The following is a 27,718-nucleotide window of genomic DNA, read 5'->3' as shown; positions in this document are numbered from 1 at the left end:
AAAAGAAACACAACATGCAATTGGTATTACAAAAAAAAAAATCTGAAGTTGGGTTTTGTGTAAGAAAAAAAAAACGTGTGAAGCAAAAGGAAAGCTTTTTTGTAAAGATGCTGTGTCACAACTTAACTGTACAAACTCTGAATCTCAGTGTAAAAGCCGGCCACTAGCTCGGATAAGACCAGGCTCTTTAAACTAAATAAGAAACTCCTCTTGTGCAGCTTCCATCACCAAACAAATCTGCACTTTCACCCCCTTAAACAGCTCCTGTGCTCACAGAACACGACACGCTTCTGCTGCTTTCGCATGGACATGAAAACCTTTAAAACAGGTAGAGCGTCTCTTTCCAACACCGCTAAAGCTGGCTAATTAACAAGCACCTCATCAGTTGGCTTAGACAAGGCATTTTTATGAGAAATCCCTCTCGTGGATCTTTTATCACCAAACAAATGGGCATTTTTTCCTCCCAAAGAACTTTCGTTGGAAAAGCGTAGGCCCCACACTTTTCAGCCGGGTTCTTCTGTTTTCATTTCTAGGTTTTGAAGTTTGAAAAGGTAGAACAAAATATGTCAATAGATAAACAGCTGTTACTGTTTCCTTATGGGTGTTGAATTTGTCAGAGACAAACTTGTATTTTGCAGAATTTGAGTATTGAGTGGTGGTGGGAGGGGCTGTGTGACCGAAAAGAAAGCTTTCTTCTAAAATAGCCGCCATAAACCGATAACAAAGCTCAGCATTCCTAAGAGCTGGCTAAAAATCTGAAACTTGAGAAACAAATGAAAAAATTAAAATAGATCGTACTTTCAAGTCAGCTTCCTTAGGGCTTAACCCTGCTAAGTAACTTCGAGCTCATCTCGGGGATTGGTTAACGCCTGGCTCACACTCGGCCCTCTATCTCAACCGGCAGACGGCAGGCCTCTTCTCCGTCCAGGGGCCCCGTGTCTGCGGTCCCTCAGAGAGCGGTTCAGCCTCACCTGCACAGGAGGGCTCCCTAAGCCTGGACTCCTCCTGACGTTTGGCCTCCGTCTCTTCCTTTCACCTTTATCTTTTCCCTCCAGCAGGCAGGTCCATCTGTGGAGTTTGACGTCTCCTCCTCCAAAAACGTTTTGGTATGGATAGCTTTGTGTCGTGTTTTTTTTCCCTTTCATTTTTGTGTGATTCAAGTTTCTTGATAGTGTTTTTTTTTCCTAATTGTGTTGTGTCTGTAGCCGTTTGCCTGCTGGACAGCTTTTTGTTGGAAGGACTCCAGTGAGGCTGCCTTCTTCAGGTTGACAGAGGAAGAGTGAAGCACATTCTTTGAGACAATTTTTTTCAGTTTTTTTTTCAGTAATGAATGAATCCACCGCATGGACACGAGACTTTTGAGAAGTGACGAAGAGAGATGGACTTGTGGGAATCTGCAGCACTTACTTAAACGCAGAAAACTCCCCTGAAAAGCAATAAAGACACAGAAGATTAGTGTGCAGCCACAAGAATGCGGATTCAGATTTATCTGTGGGTATCTGTTCATCATGTGAATCTTCACAATACAGCAAAGCAGTTTTAACCTGGATGGTTCTCTAAGAAAACACGGTTACTGCTAACTGGGTACATGGTCAATAACAGCTTTCTAAAAGAAGATTACCATACAATTTAACACTTTGCTAAGCCCCGCCCCTCCACTGCTTATCCGTCATGCTGTCAGAGTTACTATGAAGCCCACAGTGTCACTAATGCACTTCCTTAAGAAATATATTCGTATTTGTGGAAAAGCGATTTCAAAGAGAAGCAAACAAAAGGATCGACCAAATGCCTTTGATGAAAATATCAAGATTGAAAGCAGGTTAACAAGATAAAGATAGAAGCTCAAGTGTAAAAGTGAACCACCTCATCAACTGGAGATCCATACAGAAGAACATGAAGTTAAGGAACAATATTGTTCCTGTAAAGGTCTTTATTCCCTTATATAATCATTAAAAAGCAAAAGTAGCAGGGGCACACATTCAGAATACCTTCAGTAGCTAGCATAGCATAGACATGCTAATGCTAGTAATAATGTGCTAAAGTGCTCTGCTAATGTTAGCACATTAACCACAGGTTTTTACGGGGAGACATACTGTTTTAGAAATGTTTATCTTTTTGGCAGCTTTGATATTTGTGGTTAATATCTGTGCATACTTTGCTTCACTTACATTCTTCATATGTTTTTCTTTACACGTATTTTATATAACTTTATGATTACAATGCTTTAATCAGTTCCAAATACAAACCTCTTTGTTCTGTCTGTGGGCTTCTTGTTTGACTGATTGTGGTTTTGAATTGGGAGGCTACGATAAAAAGGTTTAGGGGATGTGTTCAACTAGTTTTTCCTTATGCTTATGCTTTCTGACACCATCACTTCAACTTTGCTAAAACTTTTGCCAGATGTTGAGACTTCCAAGTCAAAAACTTCCTCCATGGAGGTTCCATATTAAAAGCCTTCCAGGGCAAAGACCACTCTTTTTGGTTTTGTAATTTTCTTTTTTCATTTAGGATGTTTTCATTTTTTTTTTTACATTACAATTTCTGAATATTCTTAAGAACTAAAAGTTAATTGCTCTTTGAAGTATTATCTTATTATTATATCAGTGGGATAATACAATCTTAAAATGACAATTATATTGTTTAATGCAATTATTACTGGGACAAAAAAAACCAGTTAGCCTGACAGGCTTGTGTAATAGCTGCAGGAATGGTTGAGTTGCTTTTACAGTAACAAGAACTAAAGGAATAGCAAAAAATGTCTATCACAGAAAGGAATGTAACATTTATGTTTACGGGGGTGCAGAGGGTTCAGAAAACATTTAGTAGAATAATGATATCTGTTTCACAGAGCTAGTATTGATTGCTTGTATTTGATGGCCTATCTATAAAGGCTTTCTTTACATGTTCATTAAATCTGCTAACATTAATAATCAATTCAGTTCAAGCCTTTCCACATTCAATCAGTGTAGTACTTATAAAGTGTACAACAAATAGTCTATATAACCAATATTCAGCCTAATACTTAAGTTTTATGCATTCACTTTTATCTTGTATTTTAAGTGTAAAAACATAATTGTGAAGTATGGCCACTGCTGACAACCGTTCCTTCTTCAGTGGAGTAGTTTACAGTACTAGTAAATGTACTGAATCACAACTGTTGTTGAGACTGATGTTTGTGTATGAGCTCACCATAGCCGCCGGCTTGGATGGGGGTTTTGGGCGAGGCGCAGGCGTACAAGCTGAAGTCCTCCGTCTGAAAGCCGGCCCGGTTTAGCGAAGGCTCTGAGGCGCTGCGGTGGATTTTGGGTAATGAGCGTGCCAGCAGCTCGATGGACGCCAAGATCTGACAGAATACAAAGCACAGCCGCAGGGCCATCAGTCAGAATATGAACTAACTGTATGACTGACTAAACATAACCATCAACTATGGAGTGTGCTGTGTAACTAATGAGTCATTGCTTCAGTTCGGCTCCTTTTTTTCATCATGTAAACCTCTGAGGCCATCTGGTGGCAAAGCCAATCAATTCTTAATTGAATCAAAACTGTAAGGTTATGGGACCAAGAAGAAAAAAATGATTCAAAGAACACAGATTGAAAATAAAATTAAAATAAAAAATATTTTAAAAGATAACACCTATCTTCTGAGCTTTATCATATTCTCAGGCTGCCAGTACACAGTATCCTATCATCACTGACTGATACCAGAGTTTAACCTTTAATGTAAAGCTACAAATTAAAAAGGATTGACATAATGACATGGTTGGCCCTTTTAAGTAAAGGCCAACAACAGCCAGGTATGAGAAACAATGAAAAAAAATATATGGGGTGGAATTACTTGTATATAACGGCCTGCATGATAAATTCACAAGCACTTCTATAACTTAATATTATCTTCTACCTTGCAGATGTGTCAATCAGTGTCACACCTGTCAACCATTCTGTTTTTCATTGCATCCTCCCATATTTTACCCTTCTCACTACCTCTGCTGTGCAGTTCAAGTATTATACCATAAATATTGAATATTAAGAACCTTTCTACAAAATGATTTGAAAAAAGTTGGCGGTAGGCCTAATTGATGTGTTTGCTTCATTGGCAGTATGTCCAACATCAGCTGTAACATCTAGTGACCAGAAGTTATTCAATCAAATGGTACCTACCAATACAACAAGATAAGAGGAAGAAGTACATCATAAGAAGACGAGGATGAAGTATAAAAAGAGAAGAAGTATAATAAGAAGTATTCACCTCATTCCTTGCCTGAAGAAGGACGCTTCCACATTGAGTGATTTTGTGTTTTTAAGGTTTGGGTTTAGACAACAAGTGGGATTACTTTTCATCACCAGCTCTATCATTCTTTACTTGCCAATACATTTTTTTTATAAAAGCTGTTATTGATATTTTATATTTTTCAGGACAGAAGTAACCCCTTAGATTCCCAATATGGGATTTGTTTATTCAAATAAGGAGTATTTGTGAATTTACGTCAACGTTTTTGGAGCAATGAGCCGGTCAGCGTGTAAAAAGTGTGACGGTGTTTTACAAACTGCTCCCACTGCAAAAAGGGGTAGACACATCCCCACAGCATGTTTAAACATTGGGTATTACATAATAATGAACTCAATCAAGAAACAACAATTGGGTGATATGTAGCCAGCTAGCTACTAACTAGCTTGCAGACAGACAGACAGACAGGTTGGTTTAATTCATTCTCTATAATGACCATATATTTATACATTATGCTCATTCTCATTTTTAAATCCTCCAAAGAAAGGGAGGGATTCTGCTATTTGAGCTGCTGGGAGGCTTTTATTATGAAACATCTGTGGAGGAAGTGTTGCAATTCATGGACAAAAGCTTCACACTCAATGAAAGACTGGAAAAGCAGGTTTGAATGGAATTCATTTTTGAATGAAAAACGTGAGAACAGAAGATATGTGAGTGTGATATGACTGTATTGTTGCAATGATGGAATACATGCTGTGTAAAGAGACATTACACTGAATATATATAAAGAGTAACATGTTAATATATGAACTCTTTAATACAGGGGATGATTAAGAATGAAGCACTGTATCTAACGCAAGCCTATTTTAAAATAAGTATCTGATTCTTAAAACTGTAATAATTCGTCTGCATCTGCCACCTCCCAGTGAACTATAGAAGCATTGGCATTTATTTGTCTCACCTGAGGGAAGAGAGGTCGTTCCTCTCTCTTCTTCTTCAGGCAGTCGGCCATCAGTCTCTTCATGGCCTTTGGACAGTTGCTGCGCACCTTGCTGAGGTCAGGAGCCAGGTAACCTCGACCTACCATGAATATGATCTATGGGAACAGAAGATATGAGTCATTAGAACGTCTGCTTGCTGGGATAAACATTGTGAAGAGCTGTAGCTTACAGCAATGTACCAAATGTACATGTTAGGAATTGTGACTGGACTGTGCCACTATAATACTTTTAAACTGTTGACTGTTGATTTTTCTCATTAAATAAAAGATGCATTAAATTGAAAAAAAAAAAAAAAAAACTAATAAGATTAATCTTAAAATGGTGCATGGACATACTCCAAATAAAGATTTTTTTATAAAAGAAATTTGCCAGATAAATAGTTTTGCGACTCTTTATATTAATGTCCTTGTAATAAGCCTAAGTATTTAGGACAGATAATAAAGGGTTTATTATCTTATACAAGGCATTGTTCTTGCTTTAGATTTGGTAGTCACAAAAAGCATAGTAACTGTTAATAAGTGCATGGATAACTGCTAAAAGAAATCCAATATAAAGTATGTATAAATATTTAAAAAGGTATCCAAAAGTTAAGTTAAGGTTCAACAATGACATAAATGGTACGTTTAACGCAATAAACGTGTTTTTGTTTCTATTATACCCTAACCCATACCCTTTTTAACGTTCTTAAGCAGTCTATGAACTGTTAACAAGTTTGTAAGACGTGCTAATAAATGTCTTATAATCTAGCAATAAACATCTTTACCACTCTATCATTAACACATATACTTATGAAGTCTTATATAGTCTAATAATCTTAACAAGCATCTTATGAAGGACTTTATTACCAATTAACTAATGCTAATTACCATAACCTTAAAATAAAGCATTACCAACCATTTTGTTTCCTTAAGATGTTAACACGGTTTATCTCGTTTAATAATCGAAAAATCACCACCCACATTAACCTGCCAATGTCACTGAGATGCATTGTGACAACTGTGTAGAAATAAAACTGTACTTATACCAATGTGTTCTGTTGTTTTTGAAACATCTGTGTGGTTTATTAAGTCCTCTTACCTGGTCTCTGTTGTTGATGTTGGAGTAGGGCAGAGCTCCTGACATGAGCTCATACAGCACGATGCCGAACGCGTAGACGTCTGACTGGAAGCTGTAGGGATTCTTGTCCTGCAGCCGTATCACCTCTGGGGCCTGAGAGAGCACAGGTTAACACTGACCTTCTCACACCTATTAAAAAGACAACTTAGTGAAGGGTCATTGGTAGGGAATGAACACTGACCATCCACAGTATAGAGCCAGACAGCTGTTCAAACTGGTGGGAGCCACTCCAGCGTGACTTGACTGTAGCTAGGCCAAAGTCCCCAATCTTCACTGTCAGATCCTCGTGGAGGAAAATATCTGGAGGAGTAGAGGTCAAGGAAACACTCTCTTCTTCTAAGTCTGAGCTATTGAAGTAGGAATTTTGCATTGTAAGGATGGAGGTTTCGTCCCTCCATCAGCAGCTGCTTTGAATTTAATTTGGCCTTAAGACGAACTGAAATGTCTAAAAGGATACTGTTGCTCTTCAGATCTCTGTGGATGATTGATTTGGCATGCAGGTAACTGAAGGAGGAAAAGAGAAAAGTTATCAGACCAAATTACACACATGGCGAAAGCTTTTCCATTTGCGGGGGAGGGGGTGACTTACTCCATGCCCTGAGCGGTCTGTCGGGCGATGTCAATCAGCTTGATCATCTCAAACTTGGTCTCGATGATGTGCAGGTGGTGGTAGAGACTGGAGCCTTCACACCACTGGGTCACAATGGCCAGCTGAGGTTTGGTGGTGTAGCCCATGAACAGCAGGATGTTCACGTGACGCGTTTTCCTGGTGAAAAAAAAACACACAGGTCAATGAGAACACAGAACTGCGGTGATACTTAAATAATAAGATGTTCATTTGTAGAAAAGGTGCCGGAATCTACCACTGATTGTAGGGAAAGAGGGCAGAAGTTACCTGAGGACTCCCACTTCGTTCTTGAAGGCCTGAAGCTGTTGTGGTGTGGGAGCAGTGACGTTCAACATCTTCACTGCCACATCACCTTGGAAGAGATGGAGGACATGTCAATAAAAAAATATAAAATTATCATTTTAAGAAAATCACAAACACAGCTGATAAATTCGTGAGCCCTGTTGTTGGCTCTAACTTAACCTAACCTAAGTGTGCAGCTACTTTAAAAAGTCATTACTTGTTTCAGACATTTAAACACATTAGGAGCAGTGGGCTGCTGTGAAGGGCCCCTGGAACAACTTGGGTATTGAGTGTCTTGAGTCCGAATTGTTAGCATGTTTGTGTGAAACGGCAAGAATAAATTGGTGAAATTGATATGAGTCTAATTTGTTCAGATTTTTTTTTTTAAAGGCTATGTAATTTATTTAAACAGCTGGTTACTGTAGTTTTTAGCAATAGTTATTCAAATAGGAAAGAATAATGCATTTGCTTGGGACTACTTTCAGTGGCAAACTGATCCACATGTGCTGTAGTGAGTGTTTGTTGCAGCAGGACGGTCTATGTGGGATTGAGTCAAATCAAACTACAGCGTGTGTGTTCAGGGTAATAAAGGAAATAAGGGAACACAGTGCAACAGTGTGGCTCATTGATGCGTTTGTAATTTGCAAATTCACTGGCTTATTTATATGAATGATGAGTTGATACCCAGTAGCATCCTAGCTTGATGCTACTGGTCAGAAAACAGAGGTCAGCATTGGTCTTACCATGCCACTTCCCCTTGTAGACGGTTCCAAATGATCCAGAGCCTATTCTCTGGCCCAGGGTGATCTGACCCTCTGGGATTTCCCAGTCGTCACTGGAGTCCCTTCTCCCCAGGGTTTTCTGTTCCACAGGGCACTCAGTCAGCACAAGCACACAGACAATGAACTCCAGAAAAATGGCAACATCTGAGACAGCGCCTCACCATCTTATTGCGGTCCTCAGACGAGGACGACGACTTGCGCTCCCTCTGTTGGCATGGCGACTTCTGCGGAACTTTGACATTGCTCAGAGAGCCAGGTAGAGAAGCGGGAGGTGTGGCCGAGAGCCCTGTGGTGGAACCTGGAGGGGGATCAGGGATGAAGAGAAAGGAAACAATACAAGAAAAGAGGTGAGGTGGATAGGTAAAACAAAAAGTAGAGAAAAAGCAGAAAAGTAAAGAAAGGGCGGGGAGAGAGATTGAGGCTTCTGTATCAGTTTTGTGTGTGTGTGTGTGTGTGTGTGTGTGTGTGTGTGTGTGTGTGTGTGTGTGTGTGTGTGTGTGTGTGTGTGTGTGTGTGTGTGTGTGTGTGTGTGTGTGTGTGGTCACATGCATAGGTGAGGGGGTGCTTTGTTGGATGGCCGTTAACGGTTTGATAATTTAGACTTCAAAGTTCATCACTGTTATTAACTTCCTCTGTCAGGATCACTAAGGGTTCCATGGTGTTGATCAGAAGGAGCCTGATGTGAACTGTTGTCTCTTCAATGGAATTCTTTAACGGTGGTTTTAAACTATTTATAATGAGACCAAAACGGAAGAAAAAAAGCTCCAGTACAGACAAAGGTCCAGGACAAGTTCAGCCTTGGTTAGCAGAAAGACTGAACCTGCTAGTCTAGCTCCACCAAAATATACATTTTTAAATCAAACAACTATATTTTGTATAAGTTAGAGAACAATAAGAATGATAAGAAATAATAAAATGCATGCTCAGCTTCGGCTCATGCTACATTTAACTATTAAAAGTTGGACATTTTAGTCAGCCATTGATGTTTTGGGATATAATGAAAAGTGTTGCATGCAAATTTACTCAGCTGTAAGTCATTCAAATTAATTTAGTGAACTGGACAAACAAAATAAAGTAATACTCAGCCGTCACATGGTTTCCTGTGCTTTTTAGTTTGTCTTGAATGAAATAAATTGACTATTTAACTTCCCTTGTTTTTAGCATCTTATTTACAAAAGTAGGTTTATTCCAGTGTTCTATCTACAACAGTCTACATAGAACATTTGTGAAACTACAGGAAGATTTAGATCATGCAAGTAAGCGAGTCACATCATCTGAACTTTGTGGCTCTTCCAGCAGGTCTTAGCTACTTTAACCACTAGGTTGCTGTAGCACATTTTTGAATGCCGATGATTCTTTGTATCAAGCGAGACTGCTATTAATAAGTCATCTTAATAAATATGTACAAAAATGTTCTCTGACTGACTCGTTACAATCTGCATTATTTTATTACTGTTGAAATGAGATAAATTTGTGACTTTGTTTGGTACAAACATATGTTTAAACTGGATATACGGAGAATAAATAGAATTGCAACTTAAATCGTTATTGCATTTTTTGGTCTGAAACATTGCAAGCCCCGGCTGAAAGAACAGACTCATTAGTCATCAGTCTTTCCTGGAACCATTTCTTCAGCAGAAAGTAGATCAACTTTAGGGTTTTTGGTGAACTTACCCTTTAAATACATGAAGTCCTGTTTATAACGTTCTATTTTAAATCTTGCAGCCAACTAAACAAATGCAGATTTGTGTGTGTGCTTTCACAGCGCAGCGGATGTTTCATTTGAACGCATTTTGACTGTGACTAAAGCCTGGAGTCAGAACGAGTGAACAACAGATTTGAACAATTATTGATTAATTATTCCCTTCGATTAGCATTAATTGATCAAGGGAGCACCACAGCAATTCAATCACCAACCACAGAAAGATCAGTGTCTGATCAGAGTAGATCTATGTGCAACCTGCGAGCAACAGGTGTGTGGTAGAGAGAGCATGTTAGGACATAAAGGGGAGAGAGAGAGAGAGAGAGAGAGAGAGAGAGAGAGAGAGAGAGAGAGAGAGGGACACACAGTGGATGTGACACAGGGCTGAGGTTGGTGTGTGGGGAGTGGGGGGTGTGGGGTGGAGGGGTGAAGGACACAGGAACACACAGAGGCCTAACTACCTCGGAAAACAGGCTCAGGCTCAAAATCAAACACTATGTCATTGGGGTAGGAGTATAGGAGGGGGCTTGAGGTCCGTGTTCGGTGCTTCCTCAAGCAGCGGGCGGGGTGGGTCGGGGGGGCTGCAGGGCAAAGAGAAACAGACAGACCATCACTGCTACTCACCCTGCCCCTCTCACCTCCAAACTAACTACTGTCCATGGCTACAACTGAGCTTCTGGATGGAGGAGTCCTCCCACCACACCACATGTCTTTGCTAAAGTAAAGATATATGTAATACATTTCATTTCCACGTTTCGGGAAATACTCTTATTTGCTCTCTTTTTCTGAAGTGAGATGAGAAGATCGATATCAGTGTCATGTCTGTGTGTTAAGTAGGCTTCAGAGCTTATCATAAGACTGGAAGCAGCCTGGCTGACGCCTTGTGTCTGGTCTGTTTATTCCATACACAAACAGAAACAAAAAAAAAATATTTTTGTGTAGCACTACCAACCAATCAGAAATAGTTGCTTCGTGGAAAAAAGCCTCTAAAAGGAGAACGAACGACTAATGTGCTTGATCGTAAAGTCATCAATATTACTGTAATTGTAACTTAATTGAATTGAGGATACGTCAAGCTAGCCAGCAGCTATCCAGCAGAGCAGTTAGAACCGAGTTATTGAAACTGCTGTGCGTCAAGTCAGTCAGAAATCCCCAGAACAAGAAAAGCAATAAACCACTACAATACGAAAGGGGGGTTCACTTGAGGAGACAGGGGTGGCACAGTTTCTCATGTAGCCCCAAAAGAAAGCATAAACATATATTTTGCAGCATATTCAGTTAAATTCAATTTATTTTGTATAGCCCAATATCACAAATCAGCCTCATAGAACTTTATGTTGAACTGCTCCTTTAAGTAGATGGCTAGTTTGACACGGAACAATCTTAAAAACGTTTGCACTGGATATCTTCAAAACTCGTTACCAGACTTCTCATACAAAGTAAGAGCATGTTCGTCGCATATCCAAAACCTTTGAATTGTCCCTTGAAACTGTGACATATTTCACTGCATTTACTTGAATAAACGATACATGCAACCTTCTGAATGTTTCTAGAACTTTTAAGTGCCAGCTGACACCCTGTTTCTGAATTTGAATTAGCTCTCTTACCTCATCAATTATCTTTAAATAATGAAAACTAAAACAGGCCCCTTATTAACTGACAAACTTAAGCTGTTTTTGACATCACTAAACTTTTGAAAAATGACATTAGCTCTGTGTGTTCCTCCTTACTCTACTGAGGAGGAGCTCATTCTGGCAGATCAGCTCAAAATAAGACTGAAAAGAGAAAACTGCTGAAGTGGAAGTTCTGTTCTAGCAGAAACCCACAGATCTGAAAAAAAACCAAAAACATGTTTCCTCAGCTACTGCTTTCAGTGACTGGTACGGTGTAGGACTAAACAGAACCAAGTCAACTTCTTGGGTCTGATCTTCACACACACACAAAAGACCAAGAGCACGCAGACGCGGGATGGTAGGAAAAAAAGCCACAGAAAGAGCCACAAGTCTCCTATTTGGATCCTTACCTCCATCTGACCTTGGCAAGCCCTGATCTCGAATCAGGTCCTGAAAAGAATGGATGGGGGAATTAACAATACAAAGACTTTTCACAAATACAGAGAATTTACTGTACTGCACTGTTTACTGTAGCAGCATCCTTAGGAACGGTTGGCACAGAAAGTGTAACTGGAGGTTTAGTCATGTTTTCATAACCAATTTAAGTACTAAAAGGTTTGATTAGACTGAATGCCAAGTCAATTTTAGGGTTAACACATTTAAAAAATGTGAGTGCCATTAACTATAGGTGGCGCAAATTGAGGTGGCAAGGATGTATCCACACAATTTGTTTTAGTTCATTCGAACACATTACCAGATTCTTAATTATGCTGTAGAACTGAAGTTTATCTTCAATGACAAGACAGAGAGTTGCATTATAAAAAGTCAGCAAACAGTCTTACCTTTACAACACAGAAGAGTGGGACTATTCCATGAATAATATATAATGCTTACATCATCGTTTACTTAAATCTGCCAAATATAACTGCAGCTTCTAGTTGGTTAGCTACTTTTCTTTAGTTAGGGTGATAATCAGTGGTATCAGCTTTGGTGGGACCAACACCTATGATGGCCATGATGGCAGTTCATAGAAAATGGTCGAGAAGCACACATGTATCAGAATCAGTCATTCAAACAAAGTGGTAGCAGACTCACATCGATGTTGACAGGCTCAATGGTATTGATATGGACGTTGGGGGCTGAGGACGAGCGGTCCCGCTGGCCAAACTGGTTGCGGTGGTCCTCCTCATTGGGCCGGAAACTGGGCGGGATGGGTATGGACTTGGACGGGGACACAGTGGTGTGGCATATAGAACTGTAAAGATGAATTTTGTAAGTGAAAAGTAGACAGGGATATTCACATTTCTGTTATTTTTTAAGCACATTGACTGAATGAAAAACAAAGATTTTGATAAAACTCTAAAGCGGTACATCAATAGGAGAATAACTCCTCCTCCTACTCCTACTCCACTCAGGAGTGTGAAGGCAGAGGACTCACCCGGTGGAGTCTGATGGGGGGAGTGATGGACAGGCCTCAGACACAGGGGTGGTCCCTTCTGAGGAGACCTCCTCCTGGGTAAACGGGTGATGCTCGAAGAATTTGGACACTAGCAACAAGCTGCAGAACAAACATCATCAAGATTACTTCTCTATTATTCAAATATTCTCCACACAACTTTATTCGGGGCTGGAGCCTAACGTAGAATTGGATCAGGAGACACTAGATGACACACAGCTGTACAGCAGAGAGCTTTGTTTAGGAAGGGACTTACAAATTGAGTGTTGTGTTCTCCCATCGCACAGTTGAAAATCAAGGACAGAATCAACATTCATTTTGCAAAAAGCAAAAAGACCCGCAGGCTCATCAATCAATAGCAATAAAATAGTTGAGAACAGACCAACTACTAAGTTTAGCAACCTTAAAAGAGTATACAATTGATTAAGCACACCACATTGATGAACTCATAATAGACAGTCTTAAAAGGAAAGGATCAAAATTGATGCAGCAGAAATATCGTTTACACATTCTTCCTTCTTCTCAAATCCTGAAGCCTACATTATCCACAAAGCAACTCAACTGTTCAGTCAAATTTTTGGGCTATGTTATGTTATGTACAACTAATGTAGCCTGGAGCCTCTACAGGTGGCAAGTCTGGTAAGCCAACTTATTTCTAACTCCACACTTCCACATTTTTTTCATCCCCCAACTGAAACTGACTCACTTAGGGTCATTTATTCCACTTTACACACAGCTCCATCTGGAGACAGTAAGGCTTCATTAAACCTTTTATCACAATGAAGTAGTACTTTCAACACATGGAAACACACTATGATGTGTAAAGTGTGTGGTGTTCGACCAGTAAAAATATAGAGCTTAATGTCTGGCAAGTCTGACATGGAACAGAAAGGTGTATTGAGCGCTTGTCCCGTAACCACAAGGTTGGTGGTTCACTCTGACATGCCGAGGTGTCCTTGAGCAAGAACCTAACTCTGAGGCATCACAATGCAATAACGCATGCAGAGTGAATACATATCAGTGTCATACACCAGCAAACACCAATCCACCAGATTCCTGCACAAAATGAACTAAAAGCGACTGGGCAGCAGGTGAGATCAAAAGTGGGTTTTTTCTCTGGATAAATCAGAAAATTACAATACATTTATTGTGAAAACCTGGCACTGATTGCACAGAATGTGTGGCTCGTTAAAGCAGTAAAAAGGCCTATTATGCAAGATATGTACAATAACTACGTTATGTGTGTCTACAATACTGAAAAGGTACTGGATCAGTTGGTACTGAGTAATAAGTAATAGTAATGGCCCCTTTAAGCACTGCTATAATAACCCTAATCCAGGATCCAAAGAGATTATTGTACCATGACAAGACTACATTGTACAGTTGGTTCGATCTAAAACTAGTTGGAGCATCATGGTCCTTCCTTTTGCGTGTGACTTACTCTAGTTGGTCGTAGTTGACACACATGAGGGGAACCTCAGTGCTGCAACGCTGGTGGAACTTGTAGCCACAGGTCTGACAGCGGAAACCCTGGAAGAGCAGCTTTCTGCAGAAGTCACAGAAGGCCAGTGTGAAGAAGGTCTTCCTCACCTATAAATCAAAACAAAGAATCAGGACCACAAAGGGTGTAGCAGGTTAGACCCTTAAAGTGAAGCGGGGTGCCAGTCAGAATCACATCTGACAAATGATAGTTATGAAACAGAAAGGAAAAAGCTCAGTCAAACGATACAAAACAATAAAGAAAATACCCAGTAGCAAATAAATGTATGTCACCAACAAACAGCACTGCAAAAACAAATAGACCACAACTCAGTTCAGCTTTCAAGAAGGGTTTGCAATCAAGGGAGAAAAACAATTGCTGTATTTGTGTCCCACAGTGTGTGTCCCACAGTCTTAAAGTTCAGTCCACTCTGTAAAGATTCCGTTTGGTTCTTTTTTCACAACTCAAAACAGTTCAGTTTGTTCCAGTACAATTCAATCCTGCAGATCTTGAGCATTAGGCTAGCAGGAATTCAGGCAAGAAATCTGAACAACTTTTAGGTCTTGCCCAGAAGTCTCCAAAATAACTTGGTAGTCCAACGGCCCAATTTGCTGAACCACCTAATATGGTCCATTCACAAACTTATTTTGCAGTGAAGGGGCTTCTGTGCTTTGGAGAGAGGATTGGTTCATAACCAGACTCCATCTTGATCCCCAAACTCGTCGTTGTTAATCATAGTTCCTTATTTGGCAAAAACGTGCAATTCAAGGTCTTTGGACACAAATAAAGATAGGTCTGCCAGCTGCGCAATCTTGGTGTAGGCAGAGATGTTGCATCATATCCACATCAAGCATCTCACAGGGACTTTTCACAGAGTTTTGGCAGTTTGCTCGCCAGTTTGCTGTTTTCAGGTTTATATTTTTGACACATTTGACAGAATATGTTGTCGGACATCCCAGCTCAGATTTGTCCAATAGACAAGTGTTGCATCTCTGGTATGTTCTGTGCCTTCAGAGATGACCAGAGAGGGGGTCTTGGTGGAAATAAGCCAGAAGTTGCATCCTGAAGCTGGCAGGTATGTATAGTTGGTACATAGCCTTGTAAGGGAGTGTGACAACACAGTAGATGAGATCCTCCGTTATGCAGAATTAGGTATTTGAGTTTATAATGACTTGGCCTTTTTCCACAACCTTTTCATACAGGGCCTAGCATTCAGAGTCTTCATGCTGCAACTTCCACACGTCTGTAAGAGCGATGGGCAGCTCTTTTGATGGTCCTGAAGAAGCAGACACGACACACGACACACACACGACACACGACACACACACACACACACACACACACACCTGATTTCCCGTTGGGGCTCGAGAAAGAGAGCATCTGGCACAGTGTTTTACTTGCCTGTATTCTACAGTCCAAGTTAATTCCTGAAGCCTAAGTGCCCACCTGAAGATACAAGTGCTGAATTAGGTGCTTTTAAAAACACCCACAGAAGAGTGGCATGATCTGTCACCACAGTGAAAAGGCAACCTTCCAAATGTTTTCTCCACTTCTCCAATGCCCACACCAGAGCCAAGCATTTGAACTTGGTGGCAGCATAATTCCTCTCTGCTGGATTCAGGCTGCAGCTGGCATAGGCAAGGACTTCCTCAATTCCAAGGTTGGATTTCTTGCCCAGTCCCGCTCCCAGTCTGATCTCGCTGGCATTGGTGTTGAACACACAAGGAACATTTAAGTTTGGCTGACCGAGGACAGGTGGATTGACCAGATGTTCTTTAAGTGTATCCAAAGCAGCTTGGCATGCATGTGACCAGAGGAACCTTGCTCCTTTTGTCTTTAAGGCATTGAGTGGCTCAGCAATTTGCGAGAAGTTGGAGACAAACCGATAATACCACCCTGCCATGCCCATGAACCTCTGTAAGACTTTCAGGTTGTTGGGGAATGGGAAGTTGCGCACAGCCTCTGTCTTGTCTCCAAAACTCCAGTGTCATACACAATACGATCCAAGAATTTCAGAGATGTCCTGCACAGTTTACTTTTCTTCATGTTCAGAGAGGCCAGCGCTTTTGAGTTAGTCAAGGACAGCTTGGACATCATAGAAATGATGTTCCCAGGAGTGGGCGAAAATCCTAATCAGTGGTATAGCAGGGTCGTCCTTCAATCATCAGGAGCAGTGGTTCGATCCCCGGCTCCGCTAGTCGATGTCAATTTGCCCTTGGGCAAGACACTTAACCCCAAATTGCTTACGCAGGCTGTGCCAGCTGTGTATGGATGGGTATGCAGACAACATTCATACACATTCATAACACAACAGCTTTGCTTCTCCAATTCCTTCCAGTAAATGGCACTTTCAACTGCCGTGGCAGGGTGTTGCTATAGCTCCCTGCAGGGTTGGTGAACTTCATTAAACCCTGCACAAAGTAATGGGAGGTAATGCATAACGCTGATTGTGCTGTATGGGTCAAGGTGTTAACTGAAGGGCGGTTATGTTTGCCTGCAGATTTGGAGGTCTGTGGACGTGTTTGATGATGATGTGAGTGATAAGAGGGTTGCGGATTGGGTTGCTGAGGGTTTGAGTGATAAAAGGAATTGGTTTCCTGGAATGATTGAAGTTTGGACAGGAATATGGAGCATGACTGCCTTTACATCTGCAGCAGTAATCTACAGGGGGGGCATAGTTCTTCTGTTGGAATCAGGAGTCAACCTTTTGTTTCACAACTTGTTTTTTTCGTACATCATATTGAACTTGCTCTGTCTTTTTCAAGCTGCTGTCCCAATCTCAACAGTTCATCGACAGTAGCAACTATTCCCCGGAGCTGGCTTTCCATATGTGGATTGGCATCCCTGAAGATCAGTTTGAGCACTTAAGCCTTTTGAATATCCTGCTCCACCTTTGACACAAGGAGCGATAGATATAGGCGAAATCACGGATGCTTTTCCCGTTGCCTTGTACTCTTGTACTCACTCTTTCTGCCAGTTCATCCTCATAGTCCTCAGACAAAAAGGCAACATGAAACCTTTTCTGGAATTCTGACAAGGTATGCATATTTAAAATCAGCCACATCCCACTAGTCTCTTGCCATTCCATGCAAGATATTCCTTAAGGTTGCCATCACTCCTTCAGCCAGTGGGTTAAAAGCCAGAAAATCTTAATATTTCTCCAGATATATCAGGGGATCTGGTTCATCCTCCATCTTCCCTGAAAGGATGGAAACTGTAACTTAACAGGGCATTTTCCCATCAATTGTCCTCTGCTCTCAGGCAGAACAGGAGATCTTGAGGTGACTCTTACATAACTGCCTTTATATCAGACCTTATAGTAGACTGGAGGGGATGCCTCTGGCCCTCTCCCTGTCTCACTGTTAGAGGCAGCTTGGATTGGGACAGATGCAAGTGCAGATATGTTGAGGGCTTGTTTTATTGTCACCATTTCCTGGGACATGGAATAGATACTTTGAGACAATTTCCACACCTCATTATGCAGGTGGTCGCCTGACTGCACCACTCGGGTCATGGTTAGTGGTAAATGGACTGTACTTGCATCGCACTTTTCTATTCTCTCGACCACTCAAAGTGCTTTAACACTACATGTTATCATTTATCCATTCATACACTGATGGCAGGAGTTACAATGCAAGGTGCCACCTGCCCATCGGGAATCTAACTAACCATTCCCACACCGATGGCACAGCTTGAGGGAGCAATTTGGGGTCAAGTGTCTTGCCAGAGGACACATGTAAATGTACTAGCGGAGCAGTGGATCAAACTGTCGATCCTCTGATTAAAAGGACGACCCTGCTGTACCATTGAGCCATATCTGCCCAATCGTCATGAATTCTTTGGTATCTTTTAATATCTCTGTATGCCAATTTCCACTTGAAGTTTGCTGCAAACAGATTCCTCCTCCTGACAGACTCCAGAGAAAACTGGCCAGTCAAGTTGACTACAACGATGCAGACTACTTCACGCAATCTCGAAGAAGGTAAAGCTGGTGTTTTTCTCTTTCACTGACTTCCCACACACTTGCGGCTCAGAGGCACACACACTCATTGAGGTCAGTGGAGGCTAGTTATCATATTGCGCGGTTTGTTTCAGGGTTTTCATTGGATTATTGGATGATTGTGGGTGTTGAATATGGGAAGCATCAATGAAATCTTGACAGGTGTCGTTGATGTGATTCTTCTGACAGCTGGACAAGGTTCAGATTTAGATTGGATGTGGAAGCGCCGCACTCAATTGTTGAATGAGCAGAAGCCTGACTGTCCATATCAGAAGCACATTTCTCCACACCGGTCAAAGAGTGGTTCTGCTCCTCGGCTGTTTTCGTTAGCAGTATCTCTGTTTTTCAGATCAATTATAGCATATATATCACTTATTTTCTTGATCATAGATTATCAATGCGTTTCTTGCAAGTATCGTTCAAGGCACATGAAGCAAACGGACCAGACGCCAAAACCATTGCGTAAGCAAGCCAGCCGTGGAGCTCTGATCAGTGGCGCATTCTGTGTCTGTAGCCCAATTGGTCACCGGCAGCGCTTGGCCAAAAAATCGCGGTGCTTATCCATCCAGTGTAAGGCTATGCAATATCATTTATATATAATGTTTATTGTCACTGGAGACACCATGTGACATTTTGGTCGAACAGTACTTACAAAGTTGTGTGTGGTGAGCGGAACATTCTCCAGCACTTCTACATGTAACTCCTCTCCTGTCAGCCAGGAGATGTCTGTGTCCCAGCCAATTGGCTTCTTCTCTCTGAAAGAGGAAGTGGTGAGTTATGAAAAAATCTTACACCTCACAATGCTGTTAATCTATCCACCATATCAAAAGTTGTACAAACATAACCACGATGGTTTTACCAAAGAAAAGCAGCACATGCCACATCTAGAAAGTCAACCTTTCGTTGATTAATAAGGACCACATTCAGACAGGTTTTTCTCTCTCTTGCTTCATATATACATTATTGTTCCTTACAACCTTTTATTGCCTAAGTTCTCTGAGACATGCAAGCCTGTCAAATCCAGCTGGTCATTTCAGGAGATAGCAGGCCAACTCCTGAGGTGACCAGCTGGTCAGCATCCATGGTCATACCAGGGAGAAGAGTGTAAGCTCAGCAGCTCTTGCTAAATTACAGCTGGCTCTGAGGTCATTGTTTCAACAGCGTATTCGGCCATTGTAGTAAAGAAGTGATTATGGAAGGGTTTTTTTTCGTAAATCAACTACTTCAATCTCAAAATTCAGAGGTTTTTTTTATCCCAATATGACATTGTTCCCCTGGCTCCTTTATAATATAACTTGTTTTTCTTACCTACATTGACCCTAATAGGACTTTGTAGAGTTTAAAATATAAGATATAATTCCATTAGGAGAAGAGCACCTTATTTAATAAAGTGAGTAAACACTTGCAGCAGTGATAAGATGACATTACATGTAGACTTACCCGTCCTGTACCCTGTAGACTGCACAGCACTCTGGAATGAGGCCTCGCATCATCAGAGCTTTCTTCAGTGAGTCTCTTACAGTCATCCCACAGCGAGCCGGGACCTGAACACACCACAACAGCACTCGCTGAACTTACATCAAAAAGAAAATGAGCTGAGACAACCACACCAAGTATGGATGCTGAAACTTTCAATTGTAGAGTTGTAGTGAGACTGTGCTCTAAGTACCTTTACACCTGGGCTGTGTTCTAAATACTTTTACATTGTGGTTTTAGGATGAAGCATTGAATGTCTGTATCATATTGTAGGACATCATCACCCTACAAATAATGTTAATCCTTAGTTTTTAATAAAGTGAAAGTGAAATAAAGTAAAGTCATTGGATAAAATGAGTTAGTCTTTTTCAATAAATCAACCTTTTGCATTTAACTTTGTAAAAACCCCAAAAGTTTAAGTTTATTGAGCAACTGCTGTAGTGGAACCGATTTCTCTCAGAATATGGAAAGTAAACCACAGCAACACGCTTCATCTTAACTTATATCTTATTGCTAATTGTTTCAAGTTGTTTATTCTGTACACTTGACATCAATTGCAGTCCTGTCCATCCTGAGGGATCCCTCATCTGTTGCTTCACTGAGGTGTCTTCCTTTTTTCCCCCCATTAAAGGTTTTTTTGGGGTATCTTTTCCTTATCTGAGGCGGGCCCTTTGAGGCAAATATGTGATATTTGGCTAAACTAATAGAATTGATGAAAAGAAAAAAAATGATGTGCTTTTGGTTTCTTATATTCTAGGACAAACAAACTCCAAAACCTGAAAATCTTGTTCACAACATAAGTATCCTCAGAGAGGACGTCAGACATACCACTGTTCTCTGTTTGTTGGGCAGGAAGACCCTCACGATGGGCTTCTGGGGGGAGCGAGGGTTGGCTCGGCTGGCATCGGTGGGGGTCTGCAGGACAGCCAAGGTATTGGGGGCTGAGGGAAAGGCCTGAGCCCCCCCGGGGACCCCACAACCTCCCATCTTTACCTCCAGAAGGGCTGGCATTGAAGGAGAGCAGGAGAAGTCTGTCCCGTTACCCATGGCCTCCAGCAGCTGCTGCTCCCTCTGCTGCAGGGCGTCCAGTTTACTGGTGTACTCCTCATAGGCCTGGCACAGACGACACACCATAGAGCACTGACTCAACTGCTTCCACACCCAAAATGACACTTACTTATATTGTCTCGTAATGTGCTAAGGCGATGTGAAGTGCATACGGCATGGATGTAAAAACTTTTATTTTTATTTACAGGCACAACACACTATTTCTCTGCAACTGCATGCTTTCAAGTCAACACTATCTTACCTCTAGATATATGGAAGGAGGGTTGTGTTCTCCTCCAAACTTGTCCAGAAGGGCCTCTAAGTGTTCCTGTGTCAGCTTTATCATCTGTTTGATATTCCAGATCTGTGGGGAAGCAAAGCAAACGATATGAACAATTTAAAATCCTACCGTTGATGAACAACAGCCAGATTTGAGTTAATGTCCAAAAGATTCTCGCCTAATGCCAGGGTCAAACTACAACATATAAATGGTCAGTGTGTCACATGAGACAGTAACTCTTGTCATGACTTGGGCAAGAGACATGGCAGACTGCACTGTCCCTGATAAGGATGCACCAATTCCGATACCAGTATTGAGGAAGTGTACTAGTAATACTCCCATACAACTGCACCCGATACCGCTATGCAAGGTGAAGTTAACCTCTGGACGGGTGAGCCTTAATAAGCTGCCTAGCTGCAACGATAACCCGATGAATAAACAGGTTATATCTGAAGCTGAAGTGTATGTGCAATTTGTTACAGTCAGAAAGTGAGGAACATCTAATGAAAATGAAAAAAATAAATAAAGTTATTGACAGAACTGCAATGTTATTGTTAAGTACTCATATGGATACCCGGTATTGGCAAGTACTCATATGTAAGTACTTGTTCTTGTTCTGTAAGAAAGTGGTATAGGTGCATCCCTTGAGTCTCCACTACATGAGCAGCAGTGCTGGAGATCATGAACAGAGAGTCCTTTGCCGCTTTTTTCAGTATGTTTAAACCAAGTTTAAAATTGTTGTCCAATGTCAAAGGACCCAACAGCTGATCCATCATGTAATATTCACTTTTCATGATTATTAGATAGGATATCTGCAGAGGAGCGTGAGGTTTATTTGGAGCAGGCTTATATTAGAGGCAGTCCTTCATTTGGTAAATGGACTTGTGTTACATCTTTCTAGTCCTCTGACCACTCAAAGCGCTTTAACACTAAAGGCCATTCTTCCATTCACACCCATTCATACACTGATGGCAGTGGCTACCATGCAAGGGGCCAAATGCCCATCTTGACGAACTAACAGTCATGTGGTCACTTTATTCTGTTAAATATGTTAGCATGAAACTTCCTTCTTTTGTTATCCATTTTTGTTAATGCATTAGGCTGTTAAAGGGCCAGTGTGTAAAATTTGGCGGAATCTAGTAGTTAGGTTGCAAGTTGCAACCAACTGAAACTTCTTATGTGAGCAGAGCTTGTAGGAGAACTAGGATGGCAGATGTTAAATCGTGAATGGCCCTCTAAAACATGATGGGGGCAACATAGCGGACTCTGTGAAAAAGACCAAGTATGTTTGTACATACAAGGAATTTGGCTTGGTGAGTGGTGCATGACAAACAGTGCAATACTACAGGACAATTCAATTATGATTATTTTTTATTAATTATGATATAATTCAAACGAGTCTGTTATAAAAGTGTTTTAAAGTTTAAAGTTAAAGTTAAGAGTTGTGCAGGGATGTGTACATTTTTGTAATATGCATCCTGGGGATCCAAGAGTCCGGGTCAGTGGGAGTCCCCAGCTTTGTTGATTAGCCCAAGCGAGATTGAGATTGATGCAGCTGAAGTCCTTGTTCCAGCCACCAACGTTACACTGATGCCAGCGGTCATCCCTGCGGAGACACCAGCTTTGTTTGCAGATGACATCAACATCTCATCGGAGTCAGGTACATTATCCTCCCAAGAAAGCCCACCGCCAACATGTGCCAGAACTTCCCGCTTGCAGTGACCACTGCAGCGAGGCGTGTTGTGCTACGGCTGCCCTTAGGGGGAAATCTAAATCTAACTGACTTGCCATGTGTAGCCCAAAAGGTGAAAGTTAGACGTGTGTGGGATTCCAGTTCTAAAACTGTCCAGTTTATCCAGTCAAAATCTCCAATTGTCAGAAATGACTATCAAGAGATCCGTCAAGCACTACAGGAAGATTTCTCTTCTATTGCTTACAAGGCCACAGTAATGTTTGTCAGACAGTGCCAGTGCTTCTGAATGCCTCTCTGGCTACCTGGTGCATTACAGCTCTGATCCATATGTCAGGCACAGGAGCTTCAGAGTTCGCTTCTGCTAGCTCACGGTGCCTTACTTTTCCTTTGGTTACATAGGCAAACTCAAGTTTGTAAGCAACAACAATAACTCAATAAATGTGAGCACAACAAGAGCCAGACATCTTACGATTAGTAGATAACTAATCAGACACCACTGTCAAACTTTACAAGTACAGTTGGACCAGCTCCTAAATAGTATCTTGTCATGAGATCACTAGTGCAAAACATTAGTTTAGGACAACCCATTATGACCTCAGAGACGTAGTCATACACATGTATTTAAAGTTTTAGATGCTCCTCTTTCCCCATCTCACAATAACAAGTTCATTTTCTTCTTATTAACCCAGTAAAATATTGAGAGACACCAGTTATGTATCTTATACAATGCCATTATTGACTCTTGGCTATCTGGATTTTGTTTTATCACCTATGAGTGTTCTTGCTTGGCCACGATAGATAATGTCAACCAATGCCCAGATGGTGAATGAACTGCCTAGAAGTTACAAACTTGAGTGAACTGACAAATGAACTCTTTCAACAAAGGATTCAACTGTTAACTCGTTTGGTTGCCCTCAAGACCTGTTATGTACAACCCCTGGGTTGTTTCAGCCTTTTAGTTGCTCTTCAGGACTGTGGCCGGAGAGCAGACATTAAGACCAAAGGGGCAGGTGTTGGGACGCATCACTAAGGCTACATCCACACCACTACATTTCCATTTTAAAACGCAATCAGCTTGGTGTACAGCTAAAGAAAAATGATATTAACGTGCACTCCAGTCCTACATTCATAACAGGCTACAGTCTGTCTGTCCTCACTAATGAATCTAGTTACTTTCTATAAATAACAATAATCATGTGATCATTCAGATGCAAATAGTCAGATAAAAACTCTGCCTGTTGTTAATGTAAGATACCATGTCCTTTCACTGACATCATCCTTTGAATTGTCCAGGATTTGATGTTGTGACAATATAACTATAACAGCTCACGGCTCACCGGTCTTGAAGCATCCTAGAATGCAACCACTGTAAGTAGTGGTGCAACGGATCATAAAGCTCAAGGTTCAGATCGTATCATGGATCAGAGTCACAGAACGGACCAGCACAAAAGAGAAAAGGTACCAAATAAAACTTTAAGAGATCCCTGATTATGGTTTTTTTGCCGCCAATACTAATTACTGATCATTGATGATCCATATTGGCAGATACTGATCCCTTTGTTGTTTGATTATAGCAGCTGGTCTACAAGGCTCCATCCATCCCAAAAATCAATTCAACTGCTCTGAAGTCACTGTAAACCATTACAAATTCTAAATGTTATCCGTTTATTTTGTTATAGTCATCTATAGTGTTTTATTCTTTACATGAAAACACAATTCCAAAAATAAGACAAAAATATTGTATTTTTATGAATTAAAAGTAGTCTTTTGTTTGCTATTGTAAAAATGTCATAATTCATCTCTAATATCTATTTATGTTGTTGTGAAAACATTTTCTTTAAACAACTGGATGTATTGAAGTTTCTCACCAACACTACATTTTACATGAATACACATCATGATAACGTTATAATTTACCTTCACCCAATACTAATTTTCACTGAACAGAGCCTGAATGCATCATAATGTAACTGAGCTGAACCTTCATTCGTCAGTCGTTAGCGGTGCTGCTAACGGTGCTGCTAACGGTGCTAGCTCACCTCCTGTCAATTTAAACACAGATTGGTTGTTTACAATGTAACATTTATCAGAGATCATAGACTAGAAAAGCATAAATGATGTGTGCCGAACTGGGAGGGGGAGTCTACGGATCTCAGATCGACAATGGTCTGTTACACCATTAACTGTAACACTAAAAATGGATCACAATCTCAACTGTGGTGACAATCAGCCAGTTTCTACGGCAGGAACTTTTCAAGAAACGTTTAGGGACAGAACTTTATCTGAACGTCAAGTGCATGCACCAGGCTCCAAATGTAGTTCATGCCCCCACAAAAGAAAATAAACTTGCTCAAGAGGTGGAATTGGCTTTAAAAACTTTTAGGATGGAGTTTGTTTCATTAAACGGCATCCATTGTTTGTAGAAACCAACAACAGCAAACAAGGCTTAAACACAATGGGAAATGCAGAAAGTAAAGTCCTGATAGGAATTTTTTAGTTATTGCAATAGTTCCTGGACTTCTGAGCTGAAACGAATAGTTGAGTAATAACTTTTTGGATTGATGAATCTTGTTAAACAAAAAAACACAAAACTCCAGCTTCTAAGATTTACAGTTATTCCTAGTTTTATATCACAGTAAACTGAATAGTTTTTCTTGTTAAAGGGTGTTTTTAGGGGAGTTTTTCCATGCGAGGGTTCCGGGACAGAGGATGTCGCATGTGTACAGATTGTAAAGCCCTCTGAGGCAAATGTGTAATTTGTGATTTTGGGCTATACAAAATAAACTGAATTGAATTTAATCTTTAGGTTGGGGAATAAAGGAAAACATATGACGAGCCATATTGGAATCAGGAGACAGACAAGAAAATAACCTGCAGAACAATCAATATCGACAATTATTGCTGAGTTCGAACCTCACTAGAGTTTAGTTTAGGGACAAAAATTTCCAGGGGATGGTTCTGGGAAAAATTGCTATGAATTTCATTGTGATGGATTATCCACAAGTTTTGAAACTTTCACATAAAACTCGAGCTGAAGCCAATGGCTGTCTGGAATGCAAAGTTAAAAGTGATGCATTGGAAAATGGCCAGTGGTGAAGTATTGATAGCTTGTGTATGGGCGAAAACATGCAACGCCAGTGGTTTGGCTCTTTAATATTTTTGGTCAAATAACAGAGCTATGTGCATGTCAATACCTCCCTAGTCAACCTAGATAGCACCTAGGATTTAAAGAGGTTTCTGCTACCATCCAGGCATTAGCTGGTTAGACATCCCAGCCCTATGGATAACAGGCTGAATACAGCTGGAGTTATTATTCCATTGAATATAGAGTTTTTAATAAGAGTATGAGAGAGATGACATGGTACACCGTACCCCTCTGAAAAGACAACTCATAACAACAAGTTATGAGCTGATCTAGATATTAATTGAAAATGTACTTGAGTGGGAAACCCGCAATTTCACACGTACACAAGTTTACTCATCATGAGTAGTACTACTCAGTCTGTGAAACAAGTAATGTCCTGCGTGGCTCTAGGGGAGCTTTGTCAAGTCTGAGAAAGTAACCCTGATGATGTCAGTGATGTCATCAGGGTTACCTCAGGTTGGACATGTCGACCACAAATTAAGGAGAAGTCAAGTGTTACAAACCGGGCCTGTAGAGTGAAGGAACATGTTGACATCTACCAGGTGGTCTCATGTGAATCGCTTTGGGAGTTCAGGATTTCTTAACCTCTCGACTCCACTCTTGCGAGTGTGTTTGCATTTCTATGTCATCCTTTGACTTTATCACTATGCCAATATCAGACTGACTTTTTGGACCAGGGGCCCCATTCATTAGTCAGAGGGCCAGGTCACTAAATGTAAGCGTAGGACATGTAGTAGTAACATTATATTTACGAATATTTGAACCGTCCCTGTAACTATGGTGCTGATGAGATGGAGCCTGCTGTAGCGGTCCAGCAGTGAGGCCTCTGACCTGCAGACTGAACACACACATTCCCAGGCTAGGATACATGGTCACTGTGTGTTAAATGATGAGGTCACAGCCTCTGTGTGTGTGTGTGTGTGTGTGTGTGTGTGTGTGTGTGTGTGTGTGTGTGTGTGTGTGTGTGTGTGTGTGTGTGTGTGCGCAGTGATTGTAAAGCCTATAATATAAATAAAAGTAGCGCGTGTAGCTAGATTGCACCTAAAAAAGAAGACAAGCACGACTTCAGTTAGCCTCCACCACCCACCTCCATCACCATCACCATCCTCATCATCTCTGAGGTAAAGGACCTCAGTGGAATGGTGAAAATGAAACACTGGGCACATTAGAGCGCATTAGAAAACGGTGTAATTGCGTAAGTCTTTATTGCGTTAACGGCGGTGTGTGCGTGTGTGTGTGTGTGTGTGTGTGTGTGTGTGTGTGTGTGTGTGTGTGTGTTGGTTGGCGCACCAGGCTACCGCTGCAGTGAGCCTGGAAGACGAAGCCAACAGCGAATGGAATAAAAGCAGCAGGCCCGAAATAAACACAGGCTCCGCCGGGTAAAAGCATCCCCCTCCTGCTCGCGTCCGTCCGTCGCATTGTTCTGCTCGGTGGAAGCCGCGTGTTATGGTTGAACCGTCTACGTTTAGTGCGTCGCCTCGGTGCACTGCATCCCCCCCCAACGATCCACGGCTACAGCCGGTGTTTCCTGAAGACCCACATCCAATTACCTCCGCTCGGAGCCCGTGTCCCCCTGCCCAGCTCAGACCCCGCTAGCCCGCCGCAGCCGCCGCCGCCGCCGCCGCGCTTACCTCCTCATCCTGCGGACCTCCGGGGATCCCCGACGTGCAGGAGGAGTCCGGCCCTGCACCCGGCTCCTCCAGGCCCGGCTCCCTGCCCGGCTCCCGCTCCGCGGCGTCTCCGTTAAAGACGGGCGGTGGGGACTCGGCGCTGCTCAACGCCGCCATTTTAA

General features: G+C 41.5%; 1 protein-coding gene across 2 annotated transcripts; it reads right to left on the bottom strand.

Annotated features, from left to right (window-relative positions):
• On the bottom strand, positions 1 to 27,718 carry braf (B-Raf proto-oncogene, serine/threonine kinase). 2 transcript variants are annotated; one of them, XM_054624234.1, is made up of 20 exons: positions 27,558 to 27,718; positions 21,071 to 21,172; positions 20,590 to 20,874; positions 19,726 to 19,829; positions 18,938 to 19,040; positions 14,247 to 14,395; positions 12,788 to 12,907; positions 12,445 to 12,604; positions 11,760 to 11,799; positions 10,198 to 10,317; positions 8,196 to 8,332; positions 7,996 to 8,113; positions 7,238 to 7,322; positions 6,932 to 7,108; positions 6,800 to 6,846; positions 6,524 to 6,642; positions 6,304 to 6,435; positions 5,187 to 5,321; positions 3,190 to 3,343; positions 1 to 1,426 (listed from the first exon to the last, which is right to left on the bottom strand). In XM_054624234.1, the coding sequence occupies exons 1-20, from the start codon at positions 27,711 to 27,713 to the stop codon at positions 1,404 to 1,406; spliced, it is 2,466 nt and encodes an 821-aa protein (XP_054480209.1). In that variant the 5' UTR covers positions 27,714 to 27,718; the 3' UTR covers positions 1 to 1,403. The 2 variants fall into 2 exon arrangements, with proteins under 2 accessions (XP_054480209.1, XP_054480210.1); XM_054624235.1 differs by lacking the exon at positions 10,198 to 10,317.

Source organism: Anoplopoma fimbria, chromosome 23, assembly GCF_027596085.1.
Source record: "Anoplopoma fimbria isolate UVic2021 breed Golden Eagle Sablefish chromosome 23, Afim_UVic_2022, whole genome shotgun sequence".
Taxonomy (NCBI): domain Eukaryota; kingdom Metazoa; phylum Chordata; class Actinopteri; order Perciformes; family Anoplopomatidae; genus Anoplopoma; species Anoplopoma fimbria.
The sequence above is the reverse complement of the archived record's forward strand: the minus strand, read 5'-3'. Positions and strand labels throughout refer to the sequence as shown.